The sequence below is a fragment of the Lathamus discolor genome, chromosome 5, assembly GCF_037157495.1.
Source record: "Lathamus discolor isolate bLatDis1 chromosome 5, bLatDis1.hap1, whole genome shotgun sequence".
NCBI classification, from domain to species: Eukaryota; Metazoa; Chordata; class Aves; order Psittaciformes; family Psittacidae; genus Lathamus; species Lathamus discolor.
In genome coordinates, this window is record NC_088888.1 from 106,748,365 (window position 1) to 106,776,208 (window position 27,844).

The 27,844-nt window shown below is 37.6% G+C and overlaps 1 protein-coding gene across 1 annotated transcript in view; it reads left to right on the forward strand.

Annotated features, from left to right (window-relative positions):
• Nucleotides 1-27,844, forward strand: part of SUPT3H (SPT3 homolog, SAGA and STAGA complex component) — a 276,015-nt gene that overhangs the window by 121,472 nt on the left and 126,699 nt on the right. Inside the window, 1 exon segment of the mRNA XM_065681818.1 lies at nucleotides 20,574-20,658. Coding sequence (XP_065537890.1) covers nucleotides 20,574-20,658 — 85 coding nt within the window.

Below are 27,844 nucleotides of genomic sequence, written 5' to 3' on the forward strand. Positions count from 1 at the left end.
AGACCTAAAAGACACCATCAGGATTTTACTGTTTGTAGACATCTGTGATACATTAAGTATATTGTTTTTCATTTGTGAACATGAAAAGATAAGTGTTAGTGACATCTTCTATATGAATTCTTACATATTCATCATGCATTATGCAATGTTTGTCATTCGTGTTGGTTAAAATGGCTGTCAAAATGCAAATGCTTTAAAGGTTATTGCATTAATTAGGGCATGTTATTTGAAATATCTTTGAAGTATTTAATGTTTCAACATGCTATTAGTTTTTGGCTTTATAGATGTTGTGTTTTTTGTTGTTTTGGTGGTTATTTTTTGCTAAGTGTAGAAGCTCAAACTATAACTATCAGACTAATTGAGTGAGATTTATTCTGAAGCAAGGGTAATGATAGATACAGTAGCAGATTCTGATAATTTAGTGAGTAGACTCATGTGAACTGCATGGGTTTTAATCTAAATATTCCTGTTTGGCTTTTGGGAATAGCGGGGTGTTGTGAAAACAGTGGCAGGAATGATTCCAAATCAGACATAGTTTCTTTTTATTCTCTCACTGTGCAATTTATGAAATAAAATGTCAAAAGGTGCTTGGTCACTGCTAACATGGAATGTTAAGGCCTTCAATCTCGCAAAAAAGCTGTCAAAGTCAGCATCCAGTTCATATACTGTAGAAATCTAAATTCGTTTGTAGTTTATGCCGTCTAGTGATCTGGTTATATCATCATAACATTGACCCTACATTTGGTCAACTGAGTTGCTATCTGGATTCCAGTGATGGTATCAACTGAATCTGTTGATTTTTTTCAGAGCGTTTAATCCAATTTGCATGATAGACCCTGTTAGGAAAATTGAGTAAGGTAAATTACTACTAAGAGCAAAGCATTTTTTGAACAGTGAGATAGTCAATGGAATAGTGCAATACAGGGAAGCAGCAGTAGGTTCTTTATCTGACCAATCATTGTGGTAAAAAATAAGTGAGTCTTTAAAAAGCAGAGCTCAACAAAATGATACCTGAGACTAAGAGCTGACCCACTTCCATTAGCCTGTGAATTTTTCTCTTTGCCTTTTTTCAGGAAAGCTTTCTGGTCTTTATGTATTACTGGTGTTGCCTCAAAAGGGGGAGGGTAAGTACGAAGGCCACAAACCTATGGTGTGGGTTTTTTCTGGTTTCAGAGGAAAGGGTTTGGAAAAGTCCCATTTCTCTTTGTAGTACTGAGACACTTTGTTTCCAGGATTCTTGTGGAAAATCTGCATGTGCAGTGGTCACCAAAAGATTTCTGATTGGGCTTACGTAGCCAAAGAGCTCTTGGATATTTACGAGAACAGTTAGGGCATGGTTAAAGTTGATTTGGAGTTAGCGCCTTTTACATTCCTCCCTCCTGGGATTATTGGTAACAGATTGGAGAATGCTCATCTTCAAGCATTTCGTTGGGTTTTGTTTGTGAGGATTTTTTGAGTTGAGGGTTTTTTTCTGATAAATACGGCTACATTCAATAACAATTATTCCAGAAGTCTTGAGAACATGAAGACATATGAACCTTATTTCATCTTCTGATGAAATAATATTATTATTAATGAAATAATATTATTATTAGTTGATAAACTTCAAGCACTTCCTCTGAATTGGTTCCTCTAGGACAAAACGACCACTGAAAAATTTAGGAAATTACATCAATTTTTAGGTTTTTTTTTATTTAAATGCATACAGATTAGTGGTTAATTTTCTAGTTAACTTTCACTAGTAATTCTTTGGCAAGTTTGCTATTGATCCTGGTAATTGAACTGTGGACAAAGATAGTTCTTGTTAAGAGTCCGAGGCCAAGCAACTCATCATTCAAGTTCTCTGTGTGAGGACTTGCAGTCATCTTGAAGTGTAGCCAAAATGTTTTTTTATCTTTAAGTGTATTGGGGTATTTAAAGCAACAATAATAGGAACCAAGAGTTAGAACAAGAAAAGCAGGCAGGTACCCAGCTCCCTGAGCTGAAAGACAGGGATAGGAAGCTGAACGAAGCCCCCGTAATCCAAGGGGAATTGATCAGTGATCTGCTACTCCACTTAGATGTGCACAGGTCTGTGGGGACTGATGGAATTCACACAAGGCTACTGAGGGAGCTGGTGGAACTGCTTCCTGAGCCACTTGCCATCATATATAAGAAATTCTGACTCAACAGGGAGGTCTTAGTTGGCTGGAGGTTACCATGGGATGCCTGTCTCACAAGAAGGGTCAGAAGGAGGATCTGGGGAGCTATAGGCTTGTCAGTCTTACCTCTGTGCTGGGGAAGGTTGTGGAGCAGCTCATCTTGAGTGTCAAAACACGGCATGTATGGGGTGTAGTGAGGTAGGGTTCAGCCTCTTTTCCTAAGTAACAAGTGATAGTACAAGAGGAAATGGCCTCAAGTTGTGCCAGGGGAGGTTTAGATTGGATATTAGGGAAAATTTCTTCACCAGAAGGGTTGTCAAGCATTGGAAGAGGCTGCCCAGGTGGCATTTAGGGATGCGGTTTAGCGGTGGGCTTCACAGTGCCAATTTAACAGTTGGACTTACTGATCTTGAAGGTATTTTTCAACCTAAATGATTCTATGATTCTAAATTATGTCAACAAGAGGATAGCAGTAACTTTGCTAGTAGCTTACAAGTTAATGATATCAAAACATGGAATGGTTTGAGAGTTACAAGAAAATTCCTCTAAATGGAGGCTGCAGTCAAATATAGATATTCATATAGATTAGGTAGTTTGAATGTAAGTGTCACTGGAAAGATACTTTACAGTATTCTGTTTTTGACAAGCCCACAGAAGAATGATGTTATTTTCAATGCTGAGTGTGGGAGGTTGTCTGTTTTCTGATAGTGTTAAAGCCTGTATTTTTTGGCAGAGACCTGTTTATTTTTATAAGCACCTCATTTTCCTACAAGCCCATTTGAGCTTCCCTTGCTTAGAAAGCATCTCAGTCAGGTTCTTAAAAGAGAAACCCCAAACCCCCGGTTCCCTTCCCACCCAAACAACAGCAGAAAAACTTGTGGTTTCATTTGGTAAAATGCCTGTGAATGCTAATAGCTCAAATCCGGACACTGCTTTCTGATAGCATGGGTTCTGTAATGTTGCATAATGCACTTTTCATTCACCCTTGCTTGAGATTCTATTTGCTTGGCCAAATTTAGAGAGAAATACAGAGAAAGGATGCAACAAGTTGTCTGCAAAGCTTACTGATAGAAATGAGGATCTGGGGAACTGTGTATTTATTTTCCCTTTTTTCCTCCAAGGTATGATGCCCATTTACTCTCGTGCTGTCTGATTCCAATCCATTTGAATACTTGCATCCAACTGAAGGTTAAGCAAATAGTTTTCTACAGAAGAGGAGGACCTCCGTGTATAATGTGAAAATCTTTCTGCCGGCATAACATTGACTTTGCAAGCTGCAGTTTACATACACAAGCCATTCACACACATTCAGGACATTTTCTTGGCTTTTGCTAACGACCATAAAGTCAATGAAATTAGAGAATAAATGATTCGTTGTAAATATTTAGTGAACTGTGACTAAGTACCTTTTAATAGAAAGTGTCAGTGTTTTAATTCCAGAGGCTTGACTGTTTATGAATAGTTATATTTTATAGGGCGCTTTGTCATGCTCACAAGATATTTACAGCAAATCTTTTTTTAGTGGGGTTTTTTTCTTTTTTTTAATTAAGAAAACTCAAAACTCATGAGAATTTCCTGAATGTACGAAGAAGGCTCATGATTGCGCAGTGTGTCACTGGAAACAACTTTCCCTGCAGTTTGTATTTCCTTCTGTCTTGGTGGGCTGGGGTTTCAATACCATACCTACCTTTGTGGCTAATGCCTTTGTTGGAAAGGAGATGGAAGAGATGAGAGGAAAACGTTCTCGTAGTTCTAGAAACCTATTTATACTCCCTACTTTTCTGTAAATGTCCAGACAGATGCCAGAGAAAGTTCCTACCGGTCAAGCTATGGAAGTCATTATTTATAAAATACAGAATCTTTATTTTAGTTGAAAAAAAACCACAACGAAGCACAAAAAAGCCACAAACAAACAAACAAATAACTAAAAGCCAAACAGGAAACAAACCCTCCCCCCTCAAAAACCCCACTAGGTCTTTAATATTATTTTTGTTGTTTCATTTTTAAGCATTACCTGCTGCTCCCTGTCAAAGTGATGGAAAAGCAGTAACCATTAGATGATGATTAAGCTTCTGGGGAAGAAAAGGGAGGAAACCCCTCATACATGGAAGTGATTTTTCCATCCAGCTTTGTGCAATTTTGTGTTTTACTCTGTCAGGCATTGATGAGCAAATTTAGTCTCCTTAAATCCTTCTTAAGCTGAGGTTTAGGAAGGCCCTCAATTGCAGAGTCTTGGAAAGACTGCTGTACTGAAATCTGACAGACGTTTAAAGCCAATAAGGGATTTGGTGTTTTCTAGGCATCAGGCAAAAAGCTCTTGAGAACTGTAAAAAAAATGCTTGTCTCTTATCTGGAAGAGGGGGGAGGCGCCAGGAGCCCAAACTGTGCTTCACTGAAGAGGGAGGCAAGGACTCCCTTTAATACATAAAATCCCTGTCTCCAGGGACTTTTCCTAAATAAGAGTCACTCATATATAAGCATCATTATTAAAGTAGTTAGCAGAATTTAGAAGGTCAATACTTAAATTTCTCTAATATTCAGTGTATTTTTCCTTAAAGGTGATATAAAGCATGCCTGCATGGTTAGGCACTGAGTTCCCTCAGCTGGAGCTTCCCAAGCAGATTGGAATCAGTGTAGTTTCATGGATATTTAAATAACACTGGAAATTTTAAAAAGTGTAAAAAGAGATTTCTCATTGCTCAGTGAATGTTCCCTATTTCATATTTTTTCATATAATTATCTCCAGTTGATTTGGTGAGTCTCTTCTGATTAGTCAAAGACAAAATGAGAGAAAGGCAGTGGAGGCTAACAGGGAGATTTATTTGAATTCTATAAATGTTTTGAATTTTTAAGAAATAAATGTTAAAATAGCACAGTTCTAGTGGGTCATGGCCAAATGTTTTTTGGGAGACTTTTTATTTTCTACTTTTTAGATTGGCATGTTAAGTCTGCAGCGATTTCTACTGTACCTAGTAATCTCCAGTGGCATTATAAAGCTACAATTTTAAGATGTATAAACCTGCAAAAATCAAGGCTAGCAATATCATATATTTTTTAAATCCCATTTATAGCTTTTGCATGTCTTTTTTTTTTTGTTTGTTTTCTGAGAAAAAAAATACATTTATTTCAGTGAATGGGGAAATAGAGGTTTTAAGAATGTGGCTCTTGGGTGGGTTCCCTCCCCCCCCCCCCCCCCCCAGCATGGAGATGGTGGTGTCCATCTTCTCCCATATAGAGTGGTAAAGACCACCTCTTCTCCAACAGGCTGCTGAATATCACTTCTGTTGCCATCCCTGGTAACCACACTAATTGCTTACATGGAAAAGGAATATTAGGAAAATATTAAGTGAAGCTAAAAATACATTAAATATGATATAGCAGCTGGAAACGGGGAAAGCCAGCACCTTCCACCAGCCAGATCTCTACGGACCACCAGCAAAGTGCTCCGGGGGCCACTGTGACCATGTAACCACATAACGTGCTTTGGAACATTTACATGAAATATCACCTCCTGCTTTTTACCTTGACCTCAGAAGACTTCCCCAGCAAATGATAAACAATAAACTTACATAATGTGCCCGAGAGACTTAGGTTCTAAATAAACTCTGTATGATGCCACACATTTTCGAGGAAGCAGAGCTTACCGTAGACCACACAAATCTCAGCCACGAGCACCATTGCTTGTGTGTTGAGTGGTGCCAAGCTGGAACTCTTAAGAAACGACAACTGTGCCTGGGTATAGAAGCACAGTCAGGGTGGTTTTTCAAGGGAAAAAAGTCTTGTGGCTGCCCCCTCCGCAGGATCTGGGGTACCCAGAGCGTGGCTCTTGGTCTCACTTCTCCAGGGCCAAAACTGAAAGGAAGCAAATGAGAAGTGTTCAATAACGGCTGCACAAAGTGAGATGTTAATTACTCTCCTCTAACAGATCATTCTGATCCAAAAATTGCATTTTCTTTTGCGTCTCTAGGGATTCAGTGAAACCACAGCTTTTCTTGGAGATTTTGGTCTTTTCCCGAGTCCAACCATTGCTTCCTTGGCTCCTAAGGAGGAAGAGAAACGGAAAGATGGGATTCTGAATCCCATTCCCTCAAGCGTGGCAATTCCTGACTTCTGTCTATAAGGATTAATTCTTTTTAAAAACTGCTTGCAACTGAGCATTTGTCAGTATTGGTTAGAAAGCTGCACAGGTACTTAATTTCTTCAAGAAATTTTCCATCTTTGGTCATAGAAATGTGCTATAAATAAGTGGGAGAATTCATTGGAATGACTTTTGGACTCTTGACATGCTTCTTTTTATTTTGGTACCTTATCTGTTTTGATAAATAAGGGAATTAGGATTTTACCTGATATCATTTCACATTATGTTCTGCAGATACAGATGAGAAAGCAAAGTACAGCAACCACGATTTTCTTCATTACCTCATAATAATGAATTTCTGGATTAACTCATGTACTGGGCATAACGCTGGGTGGGCTCTCTATAAAAAGAAAAATTAATTCCTTTTTAAATGCTTGTGTTTGATTACTGGTTTTGCCGTTACTTCAGCAACTGAAATTTGTAAATTGAAAATAGAATTTCATATTAAGATATTAATTCAGTCCAACTATAATTTTATAGTATTTTCTCTCCAATTACCAATTATTCAAATCTCAGTGTTTGTCAATAAATAGTAAGCTGTGCACATTTTGCCTGAATAAGCATAGCTCATGTTTGTCTAGTTTTTCAGTAGGAAAGGTCAGAAACCCACAATTTTATTCTATTTATTTTTTAAAGAAAGGCAAATCTGAATGGATACCAAAGTGTCCTTTACACTGACCCCTTTTGCACTACCATCAATACAGTGAAATAATTAACAGTCCTTTTATTTCACGTGATATTCTGTTGAGCCTTGCAGGAGTGATATTTGTCCCCTTTTTGTCTTTTATTCTTGGCTCAGCTTGGACATGCTCCACTATAACTTTGGCTCCTTCTTTTTAGTGTTCTTTTAATATTATTATTAAACAGACAGTCCATATTTGATACTTGTAATTTTGCTTCTGTCCTTTGCAAACTAAATATTTTTCATAATTTTGAAAATTCAATTTTTGGGTGAAGATTTTTAAGCACTTTTAAGTGCAGATATTCATATCTTCTGTTTCCTACTTTCAACTGAGCCACATTTATTGACAAAAAAGAGCAATTTTTTTTGAGACATCTGAGAAAGCTGCTTCTTATTTCCTTTTGATAATTTCTGCACTCAAAGTAATTATTTAATAATTTCAGTGCACATGGGGGTCAGTGTAAGCCTACTGCTTCTGTGTACACCCCCATCCTGAAGTCCTGCGAAGGACCTGGTGTAAAAGCGGAGAGGGTAACTGCCTTCACTTGGACATATGGGAAAATAGAGCTTTGTTTATGTATACAGGACTGTCTTTTTGCCAGTATTTTCACCCTTTGTTTTTTGTTTGGTTTTAGTTTGGTTTGTTTTTTTAATCCCATATATTGCAATAAACAATACATTGTGTCAATAATAAAATGAGAAAACTTATGTTTTTAATGAGGCGTTGTCAAAGTGATGATTTAGTATCTGTGCTCACTATAGGATAACTGCTAGAGAGCACATTTTGGCTAGAATGAAAAACTAAAGTGTAATTAGTAGACACGGATGTGGTCATCTTCCAAAGTCCTTGCTTTTGTTTTTGTAGCAAGTAGATCAAGACTAGGGTGACTGTAAAACATCAATATTTTACAAAACTCTTCTTTTCTTGTTCCAAAAATTCTGCCAAATTGTACTTAAATGAAGTCTTCTGAGGAAAAAGCCTGTAAGAGTTCTTTACTATAAATACATTTTTGTGATTTTAAGAAGAATGGGGTATTTATAATGGATTGAAGCAGAGCTTCTCTGCTCTGTGTTATCTTTATAATGTTTGCCATAAAGTGCTTCCAGGCGACATCTTGACTTCTGTAATTTTTTTCTTCCTTTTCGTTGGTGCCTGGAACAGATTATTGTGGGTTATAACATTTTAAAACATCTAAGTAATCCATTTGAAAGCAGGAAAAAGCGCACGCCATTGATATGAAATTGCACTGACTTTCCAGAAAAAGATTTTATCACAGAACTTCCAGTTTCTTACTTTAGGGAGAAGGTTGAATGTTTTCATTTCTGAAATAAAATACTCTTTTAAAGCATTGTCTTTTTTATTGAAATCAAGGTATCTTATGACAGAATTTTACTTTCAGAAAAACTGAGAGTATTGGTGTGTTCAGTGCATTCTGAAGTTAAACTTCAATTAAACTTGACTGTTCAGAAGAATTATTCTGTATTTTAATCATTGTGCATGCATATCTCCTTCTTTGTGGATGTATTTTATTTGTGCCTAGTGGGGAAATAATTTCTGTCTCTATTTTTTACTCACAGGTTCAGTGATAACACAGGGTAACTAACAGGTTGGGGTGGATTTGATTTTTGGTAATTGGGAGGTTGTGGTGCTTCATTAGTTGTAGAAGGCATGAACTGCCATGACCCTGAGTTGTCAACTGTAAGAGCACAGATTTCCAAGCTATGATCTGTGGACCACTGATGACCCAAAAGTCAAATTTTACAGCAGGTTGTTTTTTTTTTTTTTTTTCTAATGGATATAATACTAAAAAAAAATAATCTAGAAATGCTGCAAATATTAATTTCAGAGTTAAGTTTTACAGTGCTCATGAGAAATGCTGACATTTGTAATGTCTTTTGGTCTCAAGTATTTCCATGTTTTTGAGATAGGTCATGTTTTTTGACATCTGTTTATATTTCTACCTGTTACCACAGTGAGTACTGTAACATCTATCTGACACAAGTACTGCAAAGATGAATAATGAGAATAGATGCATAGGTGGACTTTTCATATAATTTTGTTTTCCTATTAAAATTAGATCTAATTTGCTAATTTACTATTAAAATAAATCTAATTTGCAAAGCCTGATTTGTCAGTAGAGCCCTATACCACACCGCAATGGAAGCATAGAGGGATATCTTGTCTTTTTTCACCCACAGACCAGCTGTGGACAAGTTGCTTCTCTCCTCCAGGCATTAACTTCAGGAAAGGTAGTAAAGTAAAAAATAAAAGGCATCACAAAATGTGTAAACACCTGATATGGAAGGTTGTTATTTGAGAATTAGATATAATTATCATAATTTAATACCCAAAGATCTCATTCATAAAGCAGTGATGTGACTTTAAAACAATGAAAAATGGTCTTGACATTTTGAAGAATATAAAAAGGATAATATTATTTCTCTAAAAATTAGCATAAAGCATTCATCTTCATATTTTGTATCTTGTGGATTAGTTTAAATTGCCTTGTGGTTTTAATCTAGATTTAAAATAGCTAGGGATTTCCACATTTGGTTAACACTTATAACGTACATATACAGTGAAATGATGTTTTGACTTCCTGCTCTTCTCATCACTTTTTCGCCCTGTCCTCTTGAGAACAGACTGAAAATTCATCTCTCTTGGCTTTGTTAAATTCCATTTGTGTTTGGGTATATTGTTGAGATGAACTTTTTCCTTGAGCAGAAATGACTGATCATAGTCCAGTCTGCATAGTCTAGAAAGACAGTTGTCTCATTTATTTCCTGAAAAACTGAAACCCTTTGTGAATGAGCAAATGGAACATATTATGTTATACAACTGGAATAAATTATATCTTTTTTCTTTGCTAGTCATAAGGATTTGTAAAATTAATTTATGTTTAAAGACACTTAGCTGTTAGAATTTGGTGTATTCTGATTAGTACACAATGGTACTGAAATGGGGTCTTGCCACAGCTTTGTGTTGAGATAAATCTGCTGATTTTCAGCAGTTAGAAGTGTTTACTGCAGTCTAAGAGAAAAAAAGAAAGGAAACCCTAGACAAACCAGGGTGAAATCATTAATAAATTGGACGTTTTAAAGCACCTATGTTACAAGTCTGCCCATATTCTAGCATTTATTTATTTTACAAAATTACATTCATTCTCAGCCAATGGGTATTGTACTTACAGCAGGTTACAAAGGATAACCAAGCTAGTTCAGTGGAACCATATGTAGAAAGATTATTCTGCAGAGCTTTTAGAAAAACTCAGAAAATTAGGTTTTGATGGAATGTAGACATACTCACCCTGAAAGATATGTATCTATAAATAGTTTGTTGGAGGTAAATCTGCTTAGCATCTTGCATCAGAATTGCCAGTGCTTTGCATATTGATAGTTCCTAAAGTAACAGACCATGGGGGAGGAAAAATATTTTAAAAACAGTTTAGTCAAATGCACTTCCTAAGCTGTGTTTTTATATACATGAATTCATTTTTCATGTCTTTACGATACCCATAAAAGTTTAAGTATAGACAATCTTACAACACTTTCTGCTTGAAATCAGACTTCAATTTACATATTTATTCTTCCAGTAATAAAATATACAGTATTCTGCTTTGATTTTATGTACGATATTGCTCATGAAGAGAAGTCATGGCAACTGTGGGGAGTTCCTTCCTGAGAAGTGGATGAAAGTAAGTGCCATTTCTGTCTCCAGAATGGCAAGAAGGAGGATCTGGGTTGTCTTCACCTTGATCCCTGGGTAGATCATCCTAGAAACCATTTCTGAGCCCATTAAGGTGATCTGGAGTTGTGAAGAGACATTTACAAAGGGGAAATCATATGTGACCAACCTGATACCCTTCTGTGATGAAATGACTGGTACAGTGTAAGAGGTAAGAGCAGTGAATGCTGTTTCCTTGATTTTAGCAAGGCTTTTGACACTGTCTCCTGTAACATCCTGATATCCAACCCGATGAAGTAGATAAATGGATGGGCAGTGAGGCAGGCTGAAAACTGTTGAAGGGCTGGGTTTAAAGGGTTGATGCCAGCAACATGAAGTCAATCTGGGGGCAGTTATTGGTAGTATACCCTTGGGATTGATCCTGGGGTCAATATTGTGTAATGTCTTCATTAGTGATCTGGATGATAGAACCCACAGAAAATTTGTTGATGCAAAACTGGGAGGAGTGATTGATAGGCCAGATAGGTGTGCTGCTGTTCAGAGGGACCACAGGAAGCTGGAGAAATGGGCCATAAAGTTCCATAAAGGGAAATCCCAAGTTGTGTCCCTGGGGAGGAATAAACCCAGCCACCAAGGCTGACCATCTGGAAATAAGGTTTGCAGAGAAGGCCTTGGTGGGTCCTGGTGGACACAAACTTGGGCATGTGCCAGCTATGTGCTTTGTGGTAGCATCCTGAGCGGCATTAGGCAGGATGTTGCAGGCAGGTGATGAAGGTGATCCTTCTCCTCTGCTCAACACTGGTGAGACCCATCTGGATTGCTGGGTCTGCTGCTGCACTCCCCGGTACATGAGAGACATGGACATACTGCAGCAAGCCAATGAAGGGCTACTAAGATCATTAGGAAACTGGAGTATCTCTCATACAAGGAGAGGCTTGAGAGAGCTGGGACAGATCAGCTTAGAGAACAGATGGCTCAGGGAGATGTTTATAAATAGCTGATGGAAGGGAGTAAAGAAGATAAAGGCTTTTTTGCACTGATGGGCACTGACAGGACAGGAGGCAGTGAGCACAGAATGAAAGAGGAAATTCCACTTGAACATAAGTAAAATTTTTTTTACTGTGAGGGTGGTTAAATATGTGGGAACAGACTGTGCAGAGAGGTTGTTGAGTGTCCATCCTTGGAGAAACTGGACACAGCCCTGAAGAGACTTGTTTGAGCAGGGGAACTGGACTAGGTGTCTCCACATATCCCTTCTAGCCTCACCTTTTCTGTGACTCATGGAGTAGCAGTGGTACAATGGTATTTTCTTTTTTTCCCTTCCCTCCTCCTCCCCCTCCCTTTTCTGTCCTGCGGGACAGTAATTTTCCAGGTATGAATATGAAATTAGTAAGGCAGAAATTGGATACAAATTTCTTACTGCATATATTACAGTGTTGTAGTTACAAACCGTGCTGTTATACTAACAAAATTTGCCCTTTCTAAATGGAAAATTTTGGGTATTTTTTGGTTTCAACAAGTTATTGGAACATTCAAGTTCAGCTTAAGAACATGATTCAGAAGGTTCGTGCTTAAACAAAACACTTTATTGAGTCAAGACTGAATGACCTCCCATGGAGCTGGGAGACTTCAGCATCTCTGAAATGCATTCCCTGAGGATTTTGTGTTATTCTTGATTTACGGGGGTGTCCCTGAGGACAGGGTTTGTCTTTATGTGAGAAGAATTGGACTTTTCATTTGGCAAGATGTTAGACATTGTTAATCCTGCTGTCTGGCAGACTTTACCATTTAAAAACTCATGGTGTAAACAAGCTGCTTCTATTTTCAGGTAAACAAAGTCACTCTTAGAAAGGTCTTGCCTTGTTTAGATCTTACCTCAGTGGTACAATGGACAGGACTGATGCCTTTGGATGTTTCCACCATAGTAACTGAGAAGTATCTGTAGTTAAGACCATTAAGTAAGCATTAATACATTTTCAATAAGCTCAAAATAATTATTCAGTATAAATTTTCTTCCTCACTGTAGAATTTTAATAATTATAAGCAATAGTGAAGCTTATTTCAGACTGCAGATACAGAGATCCAAAAGCTGTCTATTAGCTGCAGGTGACAAACCATTTTTGAATGCCATCTTATTTTATAGTATTTTAAGTCACATAATCAATATTTCTCTTTGTGTCGTTTTTTAACATCACCAGGCCCCCCAGTTCCTGGTTAAGCTTAGTTTTCCGTTATTCCAGCAGTTAAATTTCTGTGCCTTCTGAAATAATTACAGAGGGTTTTAGCTCTTGTTTTCAGATGTTTTTCATCGAATTTGCTCTCTGTGTTCCTTTTAAAGATTTTATCCCTTTTATTGTCACTATGTACTTTTGAATAATTAAATGGTATTGTGTAATGTTGCTCTTCTTGTTATTTATGCTTTTTCAATATTTGCAGACATCATCAAGGCTTAATTTTATACTGACAGATAAAAAAAAACCCAACCCAACAAAAAGCATTTTGTAGCTGCCGTCTCAGTTTCTTCCTGTACTTGCTGTTCTCACTGTCATGCACATTTTGGAAAAAGCATTTTTCTTAATCTGAATTCCTTTCAGTAAAAAATTGATAGTTTGGTAATCAGATTTTTAGAGTTAATATTACAGTATTTAAACAAGTGAAGAGAACAATTCCATTTGCTGAATAAGTAGATGGTAATTATTTTAATAATTTCCTATAGCTTTCCTTGACTTCACAGAAGCAGGAGAGTAGGGAGTCCCTGTTCTTCACATTTTAAGGGTAGTGAGATACATCCTCAGTTGTTAGACACAAAAATGTGACTATCTAGCAAAGTGTAGGCCTAAGAAAGGAGAATGCATGGACTCCCTTCTGGAGTTAGAGAAGCTATCAGTAACACCTTAAAGCATTATAGAGGGACAGGAGATGCTACCCAAGGGGGATGGGATGGGACAGACATCTATAAACGAGCTGGTAAAGGAAACAATATGGAAGAGATTTTTAAGTCAATACCGATTAACTCATCTTCATATGCAAAATAACGTAGTGACTGTTAGCCAGTTAGCTGTGTACTGTATGGCCAGTTACCTATATATCTACCTATGTATCTACTTCGATATACAAATTGCCTAGTCTCTGCAGCTGTGTATGAGCAAGTCCCAGTTTTGTGTCATCAGTGCTTATTTAAATACAAGCAGGGTTTGGGACCATTTTCAGTCAGCGGCAAGGGTGTTAAAAATGCCAGATGCTGAGTGGAATTAAGGTGCTGAATTTAGTGCCTGAATATACGCACTTCATGCATCCACGTCTCTCTGTCAACTACAGGAAATTTGGGGGTTTGTATGTATTGTTCTGAGAAATATTTTAGCAGTGTCCTAAAATGATCCATGTCATTTGACATAGACAGGAGGAAGTACCCAGATTTGGGGTGTGCTCTCAGGTCTTACAGTTTACATATAACGCATCTAGAAGAACCTATATAGACATTATGATTTCCAATGAACTCTGGAGAGGACTGTGTGAAATTGGGAATTGTGGACCCTGTTGCATTCTCTGTTGACTGTGGACAAAAGGCTGACCACATAGGTTAGATAGGTTCATTTTAAAAGGCAGCATGGTTCTCTGTTGCCTCTTGGATCTTCATATTAGAGAACGAAGCTATTCTGCTCTTCTCATGTTTTACAATAACAGGGTTGCATCCTAAAGTGATCATTGTAGCATGGGGCAGCATGGGGAAGCTGAGGATAGAAGACCTCATTGTTTGTCCTTGGAGCTCTTAAGTTGGCACAGGGAAAAGTGCCATCCTGGAGTAAACTGGACTCTCAATATATCCAGAGTTTACTTTTTCAGCTGTTCTTTCTATGAAGATGTAAAAAACCCTGTATACTTTGTCTTTGTGTAATGTGGGGCTTAAATTTGTTAGTACTTTTCTGTAATGGGCTCTTGGTAAGTGGCTCTTGGTAAGTTTACACCACTCCTGTAGCAGGGAGAAGCTGTATTTGCCAATGTTAGTGTAGACCTTGCTTGATTATAGAGCATACAGTCTGCGCAAACTGAAGTCTGTGATATCGCTTAAATCACCATATCTGGTTTCCTCTTCACATTCAAGACAATTCCCCTCAGTTCTGAGAGCAGATTCAGTTAAGATGGTGATAAACACTCCCAACAAGTCAAAAGCCATGGAGAAATGAACTCTCCCATTTGATCCCTGCTTCCTGCCAGACCAAATGACAGTTTGGTCTAATTCTGCCAAACACATCTTAGTACATGCAGTGCAGTTTGCCTTGGCCTTGCCCTTAGTGGGTGATCTGCTCAGTAGGGCTGTAACCTATCAGAGCAAGTGGAGTTAAGGAGCCCTGGAGCTGTGAAAGGGTAAAATGCAAGTAAGTTATTTAGAAGTTACCGCACAAGCTTTTTAAAACCACTGCTGGGTGATAAGTGATGTACCAAACAGCACAAGATGATCTGAATCTCCAAGAGTTGCTTCTTGCAAAATGCTAGTATTTTCTTCCAAGTTTAGCCACTGAAGGACTTGGCAGAAAAATACTGGAAAATTACCCTAATTTTTGTAATTTCTGTATTAAAATTGCTGTAGGCTTTGAATGCTTGTTTTTATTGTAACTTAAACATATTTTTTCTGAACTTTAAAGAAAAACCTAACACAGCTACAACTTGCATTTTTATTTTATATCTCTCGTATCCTGGTAAAGAACTATGCTCAGTGTGACATATGAAACCTACTTAGACTTGGCTTCATTAATCCAAGCAGATAAATACATTAACTATGAACTCTGATTGGAATTAAGGTTGCCTTTTCTTTTTAAATGGGCTTTGGTGGAAGCTACCTGTTGGGCAGATAAACATACACATAGCTGTATAAATTCCAGGTTTTTTTCAGGTAGTACATGTAGATTGTGATGGTTAGTTAACATAACAAAGCTTTAAATTGTTCCCTTTTTCATTAAGCTAAGGCAATAAACAAGCAAGATTGTTTAATTTTTAAATTCATGTCCCTTTACTAAGTTCACTGATGGTATTAGGAAGGAACAATGTCCACAAAACAGCAGTCTGTCACATCATCTCTCTCTGATATAAAGTACCTAACAGAAATCAGAAGTATTCTAAGATTTTGTTCTTTTGTTCCTCTTCCGCTCTCCATACAATGTGTCCTCCTGTGTATGTCTAATCAGTTTTCTGGTTTGGCACGTTATCTCTTTCCTTTCAGACTCTATTTGTACCTAACTTGTTCAGCAACTGCTGTGGCAAACAAAATGGAGAGAGAAGAGCCAGCTTTAGCTTTTAAGACTTTGAAAAAGGTACAGTCCTAATCTTATTTTGTCTGGGATATCTACTGCACTGATAGCTTCATTCCCATGGTCATCAGAAAGAAATGTGTAGTCTCCCAATTTTCTCTTTTCTAAGGGACCAGATCTCCTTGTTTTTATGTCTTCATAGTCAGTGTCTGATGGCACAAAGCTGAATTACTTCAACAAGCTGTACTATTGATTTTCCAAAGTTTGTTTTTACTGATTTTTAGCGATTTGCAGTGCTTGTCCTTCTGGTATTTAAGTTGCTGGAAGTTTTCTGGATTTCTTGTGCTCAGACTGTAAAACTGATTTTCTCTGTCACCACCAGCCTGTCAGGTCTCTAAAAATTCATATATTTAGGAGGACACTTGCTTATAGTATGGAAACATCTCTGAGAACTAATATGCTGTTGCATATTCCAAGTGCATTCCTGCCAAACAGCTGACAAATCTACTGTGTATTCTTACAGTACTGCAGAGATGTGAGCCAGATATTATCCAGTCCAAATATATTTAGTAGTTGATTTGTCCTCTATGATTTTATGGGATCCTTGCCTGGGTTTGAGTTTGTAACAGTGAATTAGCTGGTTCCGTATGTTGTGAGCACTTATATCTTGATCATATTCTGTTTGGTTGGTTGTATAAAAATGCAGGATGGGGATCAGCTTGCTGAGACAGGCACCCAGGTTCAGATGTCAGCAAGTGCTTGTCTATGTGTGAGTTAAGTGTAAACACATACGTTTATGCGTGTCTCTAGGTTCTCATTACTTGTTGCCTGAACACCTTCCAAGGTCCTTTGATTTCTTTTGAATCTCATCAGTATATTTTTGTGTGTCTTTCTCCATGTGCGTGTACTTGCATTCACAGGCACACCTAGTCTGAGTCTGATACTTCAGCATATGTCTTAAGTTAGGAATTGCAAAATCCAGTGTCCTCAACCTCAGTCATTCAGTACTGGAAAGCCTCAATGCTCATATTCGGACACACATGCAAACAGGTCTCTCAAACAAGTCCCAAACCCCGCAGTCTCCCAGACAGCTGGTGTGGACCTCCTGATCTCTCCAGTAGCCAAATCACAGACCCTCTGGTCTCTCCAGTATCCAACCCAGATTTATGGCCACATTGATACATGGATCCCAAACCTATTATCATTATCCTACTCAGGCTAAGTTCCCACTTAGAATCACAGAATGGTTTGGGTTGAAAGGAACCTTAAAGCTCATCCAGTTCCAGCCCCCTGCCATGGGCAGGGACACCTTCCACTAGAGCAGGTTGCTCCAAGCCCGATCCAACCTGGCCTTGAACACTGCCAGGGATGGTGCGGCCACAACTTCTTTGGGCAACCTGTGCTAGGTCCTCACCGTCCTCACAGGGAAGAACTTCTTCCTAAGAGCTCATCTCAATCTCCCCTCTGTCAGGTTAAAACCATTCCCCTTGTCCTGTCCCTACAGGCCGTCATAAAAAAACCCTCTCCAGATTTCTTGTCAGCCCCTTTAGGCACTGGGACCTGCTCTAAGGTCTCCCTGGAGCCTTCTCTTCTCCAGGCTGAGGAAGCCCAGCTCTCTCAGCCTGGCTTCACAGGAGAGGTGCTCCATTCCTCTGATCATCTTTGTGGCCTTCTGTGGACTTGCTCCAACAGGTCCATATCTTTCTTGTGCTGGGGGCCCCAGAGCTGGATGCAGGACTTCAGGTGGGGTCTCACGAGAGCAGAGTAGAGGGGGAGAATCCCCTCCCTCAACCTGCTGGTCATGCTTCGTTTGATGCAGCCCAAGATACACAATGTGCACCCACCCACTCAGGTCTCTCCTGCTGCTTTCATTGCAGGCACATGGAATCCCATGACCCATAGCCCCAGTTGCAGGCAGGAGCAAATAAATACATCTTTGCTAAGGATTTAAGCAATATCTGTTTGTCCCGTGTAAGATCGTCAGATGTGTAAAACCTCCTTAGGTCTGAAGGCACCATCTCTGCTGCTGCAAATCCTTCATATAGGAATAGAAAAGTTAGGGATTTCTAGGAAATAAAAAAAGTCCTATTTCTCACCAGTCTGCCTCACTGCTGTTATACTTTTGCTAGGCTACGTTCATCAAATTTATTCAAGGTGGTAAATTCTACATGAGACGGGCAGCTTTGTTATAGTATGGACCCCATAGAAGCCTCAGTAGGGGAAACTATTTATTCTAGCTTAGCGCACTCCCAGCCACCCTGGTTATACTTCCTTTCTGGCCAGGACAGCTTTGCAAGTCTGTGGAGGATGGGAGATGGCAGCAGCTTTCTCTCTCCGCAGTCTACACTCCTGGTGGTCTGGCCACCTGGAGAGCTCTGCATCAGGGTATTTGAAGCAAGGCTGTGCTGTGCCTGTCCCAGTACCTTTTGCACTCATTTAAACCCTCAAGAAATGCATCAAGAAAAAGTGTTCTATCTATTTCTGTAGCTGCCCAAGATTTTGAGGTTCTTACAAATGTGGGTCCCTCCACTGCGAGTAGCTGTTGTACCTTAACGTGTGCCAAGTATGTGCGTGTGTGTTTACACATAGTATACCATGATATTTCACGTAGGCATTTAGTGGCTTGGATATTTCTCCTTTTGATGAGCCTGGAAACATTATTACAGGAACTTAAATAAATTAGAAATAGAAGCTAAAAGTAAACAATAAAAGAGCTGCAGCAGTCTTTTCTTACTCCATGCTACTATTTTAATCCTCCTGTGAAAATCTGGGTAAGTTGATCACCCCCTTGTAAAAATGTTTCCTTAAAACAGACAAACCTTTGAAATTGGATCTTCTGAGAAGGTTTTGTTATTGTATGACATGTCTAATGGGTAGATGCTTTCATGATCAGGACAGTCTTCCATATCCTTTTGCTGTTTTGATGCACTGATAATGTTATATTTTGATATATTTCCTCTTCAGTAGTTACCTATAGGGAAACAGCTCTTTTCTATTTTCAACAGAATTTTTATACATTTCATAGGAAGACTTGTTTATACTTTAGTGAATGGAAGGTTCTTTAAAAGACTCTAATGAACCGTTAAAAGCAAAGCACATGTGAAATGAAATTTGTCAGTTATATTAAAACATCAAGTTTGGTTTCAGTTCCCAGAGGCAATGGCACCGAATTTTGGTTTTGTTTTTTTTTTTTTTTAAGGGTTTTCTTTTAGCTTTTAACCTACCTTATATTCTGCAACTTGGCAAAAATCTGAGACCCCTGACTCTTAGTTTAGTGTTTATTCTGCTATAGAGAAGTACAATGGCAAAAGTGATTAAAAAAAAAAGGAGTTTATTAATTTAACTACTTATGCATTTGTAATTATTACCTCTGGCAGTAGAATGGAGTAAAAAAAGTTTGTGTTTGGTATCTTAAAGAATATTGTGCTAGAAGCAAAGAAGCATATCAAATGCTATACAAATACAGTTAACAAGTATCAAAGCTTTACAGTTTTTTCGTGTCTAAAAAATCCTGTATCCATTGCAGAGAAAAAGGAAGCGGCTGTGGGTAGGTGTGGTGGTTTTTACTTTTTGCTGAAACCACCATGCTAGTATCTAGTTTTCTGTGTGTGGGAAAGAAGTTGGCAGAAGTTACGTGGGAAAACAGTGAAGGCAAACTGAGATAGAAATAGCTTTGAAGGTAGAAAGAGCGTAAGGAAGGGAGGAAGACAGTAGACGCATCTGAAACTTGATTTTCTGTGTAATCAAGTAATGCCACTGATTGTTGCATCCCTCTTCTTCACGTTTCAGCATCAACTCTGACATACCCTTTTGCATCAGAAAGGAGGAAGATTTGATATGTCTCCTCTCAGATCAATGTGCTCCATCTTGATTGCATCTCTTCTGCTTCTTGTGCCATTCAGGGGGACTGATAGTTACTTGTGAGAGAGACTTTGTTCTTGCACTTTGTTGTCTTCAGGAAAGAAAACCAAAAACCTTTCGTTTCTGTATGTGGAATGCTTAGTAAAACTGTGAACAAAAGATACATTCAAGATGAGAATGCTGGCACCAAGTGTTACTACTGTATCGCACAGTTGTTTTATTTTGCATTTTAAGACTTAGAAAGAAAGAAAAATTGCGTTTCAATATTAAAAGGCCAGAAAGTAAGAATGGTTGTGATAACTGGGTCCTGTTTGGGTTTATATACCTTATAAAATGAAAAAATAATGTAAATTTTAATGCGAATGTACATACACAGCTCAAAAAAAAAAAAAAAAAAACGTTTATCGTATATGAGTGCTTGTTTTGAATCTGTGATGTTTCAAGTATTATTTTAAATTCCAGTGTAATATGGTAATAAATATTTTTTAAGCAAAGGATGCTGCAAATACAGAATTACTGCTGGTAGCATAGGAGTCCTACAGCTTTGCCTGCTTTTTTCAAATGATTCTACAAAATGGATTTTCTTCTGTTTCCTCAGTTTTTCATGTTTTCACACCGTATGCTTTGCATTCTTGCTCTTTTCCTCATTTAATCAGATTACTTTGTTTTATATTCCTGCACCATACTGGGTGATCCATTTCTGTACATGCAAGTAAATTAAGCTTGCTATTACTCATACGGTTTTTATTCTTCTGGAGAACACCTATTTTGTTCTTTTTTACTCATTTTCCTAACCTTTCAATAAACCTCTTTTTTCAAGGTTTTCCCTGGGAGATGCTCGCAGGCCGCTCCACGAAACTGCAGTACTGGTGGAAGACGTTGTCCACACTCAGCTGATAAATTTGGTAAGAACATAGCTGATAATGTAGTATTTACTCTCAAACTCCTTGAAACAGCATGACATTTTCATGATCAAGTGACTAATAACAGATTGTTCTGGTTTTAGAAACAAATAAAACACAGAAACTGAGGGTGGTGTTCTGGCCTCAGTAATCTGTAGTTTACCATTAGGCTTGCAGATAGAGATTGTGCACTTTGCTTATGATTATATACTTATATATGTATATGTATATATATATATTTGTGATACCTGCAACATTACATAACCTGGGAGTAAAGCTGATATATATTTTAGTTTAAAACTTCAAGTTGTTAAAAAACCTGGCAAGTCATGTGAAGACTTCAATACTAATTGTTCATGTTCTAGTATCTGTGTTAATGCTTCATTTACTTAACATGTTCTAATATTCTTATTATTTGAAGGTTTTATTTTTGTCAAAACTAATACAGAAATATCATTTTTTTTGTTACTGAAAGCCAATGAAAGGGTTGTATGCATGAGTCTGTTTCAAATGTTGTCTGTCAGAAACAGCTCTGAATTGGAATCTTTTAATGGTTTTTAATTGAAGTTCAACATCACCTTTTAAGAAATCAGTGACAGTATTTTATGGCATGAATCTGCCATCTGACATTTTGTACAGAAAGGTGTACTCCTGTATTCCACTTGTGGCTTGGGAAGGGGACATATGGTATAGGAAGGTAGTAAATGTTTTCTTTGTTTATTATACTGATTCTTCAAATGAAATTGCCAGCAAGTATGTATGTGGACATTACATGGAACTACTGTATGTAAATAATACTAATACGCATTATAGCTAACATTCACGTACGGTGAGTCCCTGGATCCGTTAGAGTTCTGAGCTGCAAGTTCCTAGATCTTTTCTCTATAATGAGCCCTTTCAGGAATCAGAAGGGTTTTTAAGTTTCAAGCTTGATTCTGTTACTACATTAACTAGAATTAAAAACTTTTCTAAACTGAAAAAATTCAGAATGAGGCAGACCACATATTATATATGTTTATATATAAAATATACATACTATTTTATATACACATATACACATATACGTGTATATTATACATAAAATATTTTTAATTATAATAAATTTATTAATAAATAATTTATATAAATAAACCTCCTCGTGCCTACTCTTTGCCTGCAGACAGCTGTTTTCCTTCAGCTTTGCACTTTATCCAGCAATTGTTCAGTGGCTTCCTGGGTCACAGCAACTGCTTTTGGGGTCTTTTCAAGCTCCAGACAGTTTCTTTCTGCTTATGCCTCCTCAGCCCAGTGGTGTATCCCTGTCTCTGCAGTCTCCTGGCACCTTTGTGCTGTGGTTTGTTTGCTTATTATGCTCCTCTCAGTCTGTCCCGAACATGCCCTATGGCTTCTGGTGAGGGCACAACCTGTCTCCCCTCCCTGCAGGTTTCCCACTGGTTAAACATGCTTTGTAATTCTTATTCTAGCTCTATCTACTACAAAATAGCATTTTCTTTTTGTTAATAAATGACTTCTTTGATTTATGCAAACTAATGCCGATGGCTTCACTCTTCCTTTAGTAGTAAAGTGGTGAAGTGTCTGCTTTTACATCCCACTGAGGTTTAGCTGAGCTGAGCTTTACATCCAAACGTGTGTTTTGAGAAAAGGCAACCTGCAGCCATGTGGTCTTTGCACTTAAATGTGGGCACTTACTTGGGGAATGACCGTGACCCAGGGCTAACCCTGTGTGGGGTGAAGGGGCATGTACGATTTCCTGACAGAAGGAAGAATGGGAACAGAGTGGCAGATAAACAGCTTTTCTAACCTTTCCCCTCCGAGCCCAGGACAGCACTTCATTTCTGAGGAAGTGAAAGTATCTTTAATAGCTCATTGCTTTGACCTCTGACATTCACATGCCGGAACTCTTAAATCAGGAGCTTTTTACATGCTCCGGGGTTCTGATAGGGATTTTTGCACATTTGTCATCCTTGATAACTGCACATCCTTACTGAGCTGTTACTAAGTAGTTATATTAAATTTTCACTTTATATGTAGGTGTTCATGTGGGTGTATATTAAATACAAGAAATAAACTATTTCTGTAATTGAAGCTGACTGCAGTCGTAAATTTTTTGCTTATTACCTGGATTTTGTCATATTTCTTATACTAATGGAGTACACACTCCTCATTATGTAATTTAATGATTTCTTCTCAAAATTCGTGTTCATTTTGCCATCCATAATACATGTATAAGGCTAAAGCATTGAAGTTGCATTTATGCCTGCAATAAAGCTGGCACATTACATACATCTTTCATAGTAAACATTTGTAAGAAGAGCTTGTACTTGTTGATTAATTCCAGGTTTGAGCTTCTGAATTAAAAAATAAGTTGCCAGTGTGATTAACCTTGATTGTTTGACTTTTGATATCTCGCAGGTTTATAGCTCTAGCTCCCTGTTTTCAAAGTTGATCTGAACTCCATTAAATCAGGGTCTGGTTTGGACAGATTTATACAGTCACTGCTTCAAACCACTGTATACTTCATGAGGTCCGGCTGCTATAGCAGATGACTGCACTAACAAGTTAAATTCTTGTAAGGCAGTGTTTTTAACGTCTGCATCACATTTTATGATTGATGTTTTGTGTGTATTTTGAACGATATGTACACTGTTTTACATTAAGTGAAATTCTGCTGAAAGTATATACCTATGTGTAGAAGGAAATGAGCATCTCCAGAGGAGGATTCGTGTAATCATAAAGTTAGTTTCCAAATTAGATGAGATGAATCTCTTGGGGAATTTATTTCATCAGCTGACAACTAAAGGGACCCTTTGACAGCTGGCTGGGGTTTGAATATCTAGGAGACAGGCATAAAAGTTGAGAGAAATATTCCATCTGATTTGCGTCAGAATGCTAGCAAAATTTTGACTTACTTTTTTTTGCAAATATTATAATTTTAATATATGTATTGTTATTTGCATATCAAGCAAAATCAAACAAAATAGAACAAAGAAGTTCAGTACATGTTTTCATAGAATCACAGAACGGTTTGGGTTGGAAGGGACCTTAAATATCATCCAGTCCCTCCTTCCCGTGCCATGGGCAGGAACACTTTTCACTAGACCAGATTGCCCAAAGCCCCATCCAACCTGGCCTTGAACACTTCCAGGGTTGGGGCATCAAGCATAATGTGTTTGAACAGCACAATGAATTTACATTTTAATGTGAAATCAAATTCACCGTCAGTTTTTGGTGACTGATCTATATATATTTATAGATGCTTTAATGTTACCCCTAGGCCCATATTTATGTGTGCTAAGACTAGAGGTTCCAAACAAGACTACATTCTTCCTTATGGTTAAACATGAATAGCAGATGTCTGTCATGGGGAAAATTGTGCTTACAAAACAGGTTCAACAGGGAATGCAAAAAGATGTTAATCAGGAGGGGTCAAGCCTTTAAATTACTTACCATTTGTCGTGAAACACGCACTCTTTTAGTTTATTCTTTCATCATGTCCAGCAGTCTTGATTTCTTAGTACCTTCTCTTGGAAGGGCCATAGCTCCACATTCATCCTTCAGATGTCACATTCAAAGGCTAAGATAAGAGCATGATATACTACTTAAATCAAAAAGGCTATTGAGGAGTTAACTCCTTGTGCTGGGAATGTATTGATGGGCATTTATTGCTGGGAATTTATTATCAGAATGAACTACTACCAATTTATTCTCTAGGCATGCTGAATACAGTATTAGTAGTACAGACACCTGCTTTCGCAGAAGTTGGGTTTTCAGGTTAGCGCTAGATGTGAACTTACTTAAGTCCTTTACATTTTGTTTCTGAGTTATCAAATGGATTCTGAGAAGAGATAAGTTTTGGTTTTTACAAAGCAGAAGACATTTTAGCAGTAACACAGAGTTCAGCAAGGGACTATGAAGAATACAGACCGAGAGTACAGATATGCTTATAAACAGCAGAGCCCAAAAGTTCTTACCTACTGGTAAGTAACCTTATCTGTCCATGAAAGACTGGTGCTTAGGGAGAAGGCCACAGCACATCGCAACAGCTTTAGACTGCATCCTTTAAATGTTTTATCCACTAATATCCTTTATAAAATGTGATAAGTCTTTGTGGAGACTGTAATGAATGATGGAATTTATGTTGATAGAGTTGTGGTTTATCCCTGTCAGCTAATGTGTGTCTGCTATAGCATGGACTCTAATCTCTTCAACTGATGTCAAATCATTTAAGTCAAGACCACTTGGCTGGCTTTTTTTAAAATGCAATAGTGTCAACTTAAAGGAACTTCAATTGCCTAAAATCATGTTGTATATGATATCTGTTGGGATTTTTTTCAGGACTTATCTTCCTATGGAAGAATTTAATTGCATACATCTTGGGCTTCTAACTAGTATTTATTGACATTTTACTCTTGCTTCCTTTGTAGGAGCATGATTAGGGTCTCATGTTACATATATATACATATATGAACATTTTGCATGTACACGTAGATTTTTTTTTTCTGGTTTTATTACTGTTGGAAATTAAATGTCTTTTGCACAAATAATAGAGTTTATTCAGAATCAACCCTTTGGTTTCAACCAAAGCTCAAAATACAGGTCTGCAAGTGAATAATTTATACTGGAATATGTAGATTATTTTAAATTGTGCCCATAATTCATAGGTAAAACACTTACAGTGAGATGCAGAGATTCAGCAGTGTGTCAGGTCTTCAGTAAGTCCGTAGTAAATCCATCCCTTGTTTTTTATAGTAGGGATTTAAATAAAGATTGGGTAAGCATTTGCCACAACTAAGAAAAGGAATGGTGGAAATACAGAGACAAGCATAAGGGTGAGTTTAAAATGCTAGGTGCTTAATCATGATCAGCATAAAGTTTTTGTTTTCAAAAGGCTGTACATTTTCTGGATGAATGTGTTGCGCTTTCTTTGCTTCCCAGTTTTATCCCTGCAGCCGTTCTCCATTTCATTGCAGTTTAAAATTAGTAAAAGGAGGAGGGAAAGCTCGCCTTCAATTGCCCATCCAAAGAAAAAGACAATGGCAGTTGGAGGGGGAAGTAGGAAAATTGACAATTTAAGCAGAAACAAGGCTAGAACTTAATTGGTTGTTTACAGCCTGCTCCTACAGGTGTGGTTTTTTTTAAATCAAATCACACTCATTACTCATTCACAAGCTGGATTAGTCATTTTAATGTATGTAACCTCTATGCTGTTCTGAAGTCATACAGGCCCAGGTTTGTTTCCTACGTTTTTGAACTGTTTAGACTTGTGACCTTTATACATACAATTGTTGAATTTCTGACATTCCTTTTAAAAAAGAAAGAATTGAAACCAGCTTATTCATTAACAGAAATTGCCAACTGATAAAAACGAACAGTGTGAAGCACTGTTCACTCTTGATCCCAAAGTTATATGCAACTGTCATTTATGCCAGTGTAGTAACAGGAAAAGTCCTTGTTTTATGAGTCTGTTTTAAAACAGTAATAAAGTTTCCTGTTCAGGACATTAATTAGAGGGGTTATCAAAATAAGACAAACTAATATAATTTGTGATTGTACAAAATAAAGGAAGTCGAGGGTACCATAGGGACCTAATGAATCACAGGATGGAAACAATCTTCTGGCTAGCTAAACATTCAGACTTTGTAGTAAGTCACAGGGTGTATATACAACTCAGCAAACCGGAACACACTGTGTGTTTACATGAATGGGATAAAGGAGTTCACAAAAACCATCTGGGAAAAATCCATCGACTATTCATTCTGTTCCTACTGTAGAGTATGTTAAACAGCACACATACATTTGCAGCAAACACATGGCACACCTGCCCTGGAAGAAATCAAACTGGAAAATAAGTCTATAATATAAAAAATTCCCTGGGTACCGGCAGTGTACATTTGTTAGCATTTCCCACGTGAGATGAAAGAGAAGGTACTTTACCTCTAGCAAGCGGTAATTAATTGTTCTCTGTGCATTTCCATCATTTAAATGTGGTCAGTATTTATATTATGTTATTACATTGGTACGAGTGAGTTGGGGTGGGTTTTCTCTTTTGTTTTTGTTTTGAATGGAAATAGCAGGTTTGACATTAATTTTTGTGGTCACCATTCTCAAGATTGTTTTGGGGCCATTTATATTATTTAATTTTTTTAAATATTTATGACTTTAAAAGTAAGGGCTGTTTAAAAACCCACTTTTTTGTTCAATTTACAGAATAGCATGGAATAGCTTTTGTTATGCCTTTTTTCTGTACATTGAAAAAAATTAAAAAGACTCAACACATTCAGTAACCATCTTATAGAGATCAGATGCTTTGACTCCTGTACCAAAGGACCTCAGTGACAGTGTGTCTGTTATTCATGGGTGAAGTGGACATTGGTTTAGAAAGGCACACATCAGACATAAGACACCATTTTCCCAATTTCTTAAAAAAAACCCCAAAAAAATGTATATTTTTTTTTCTAATATTTCTTGGTTGGCTTTACTTGAGCAAATGAACAGTATTTTTTCTTCAATATATTAAAGGTATTATAAAATATCTTCTAAGGAGAAGGAAAAATTTAATTGCAAGCAATATAAAGTCTCTTATCTGGCTTTTGATGTAGCCTTGACTTTTCTTCATTCATAATTTATATGAAAAGTGATGTCCTGAGTTTTCTACACCACTTGTTCGCTGTATTCAGATGCATTTATTCTAAAGCACAGAATGTACTTCAGGAGGCAGTTCAGGAGTCCTACTTAGGGAGTCTGGGCTCTCTCTGTGCCTTCTCTTCTGACGAGAGACTTTATGACAGACTTGGTCAGATGTTTTCTTTCCCATGAATCTTTCTGCAGAATCAACATGTGCTATGAGACAGAGCTGCTGCTTTTTTGCCTGGTTGTGCAGAGATGCTGCTCAGCATCCAGTGGTGATGGACTTCCCTCATCCAAAAATTGGAAAAATTAAGACACTTTTAATAAAAACACTTAAAAAATCAAGCAGAAGGAAATGAATAATTATGCACACATAGCTGTAGCAATATGTTCAGTAGTGAAGAAAATCTAAACCATTGACTGAAATGAATGGAAAAGCAATGTGATGAATGGTTAATAACTGTCGTGTAGTGCATATAAAATACCAAGAATTAAGGTAGTGTAAGCAGCTATAATCCCAGTATTTACTGATTTTCTGCATAAGTCTTTGGGCCTTTAATAA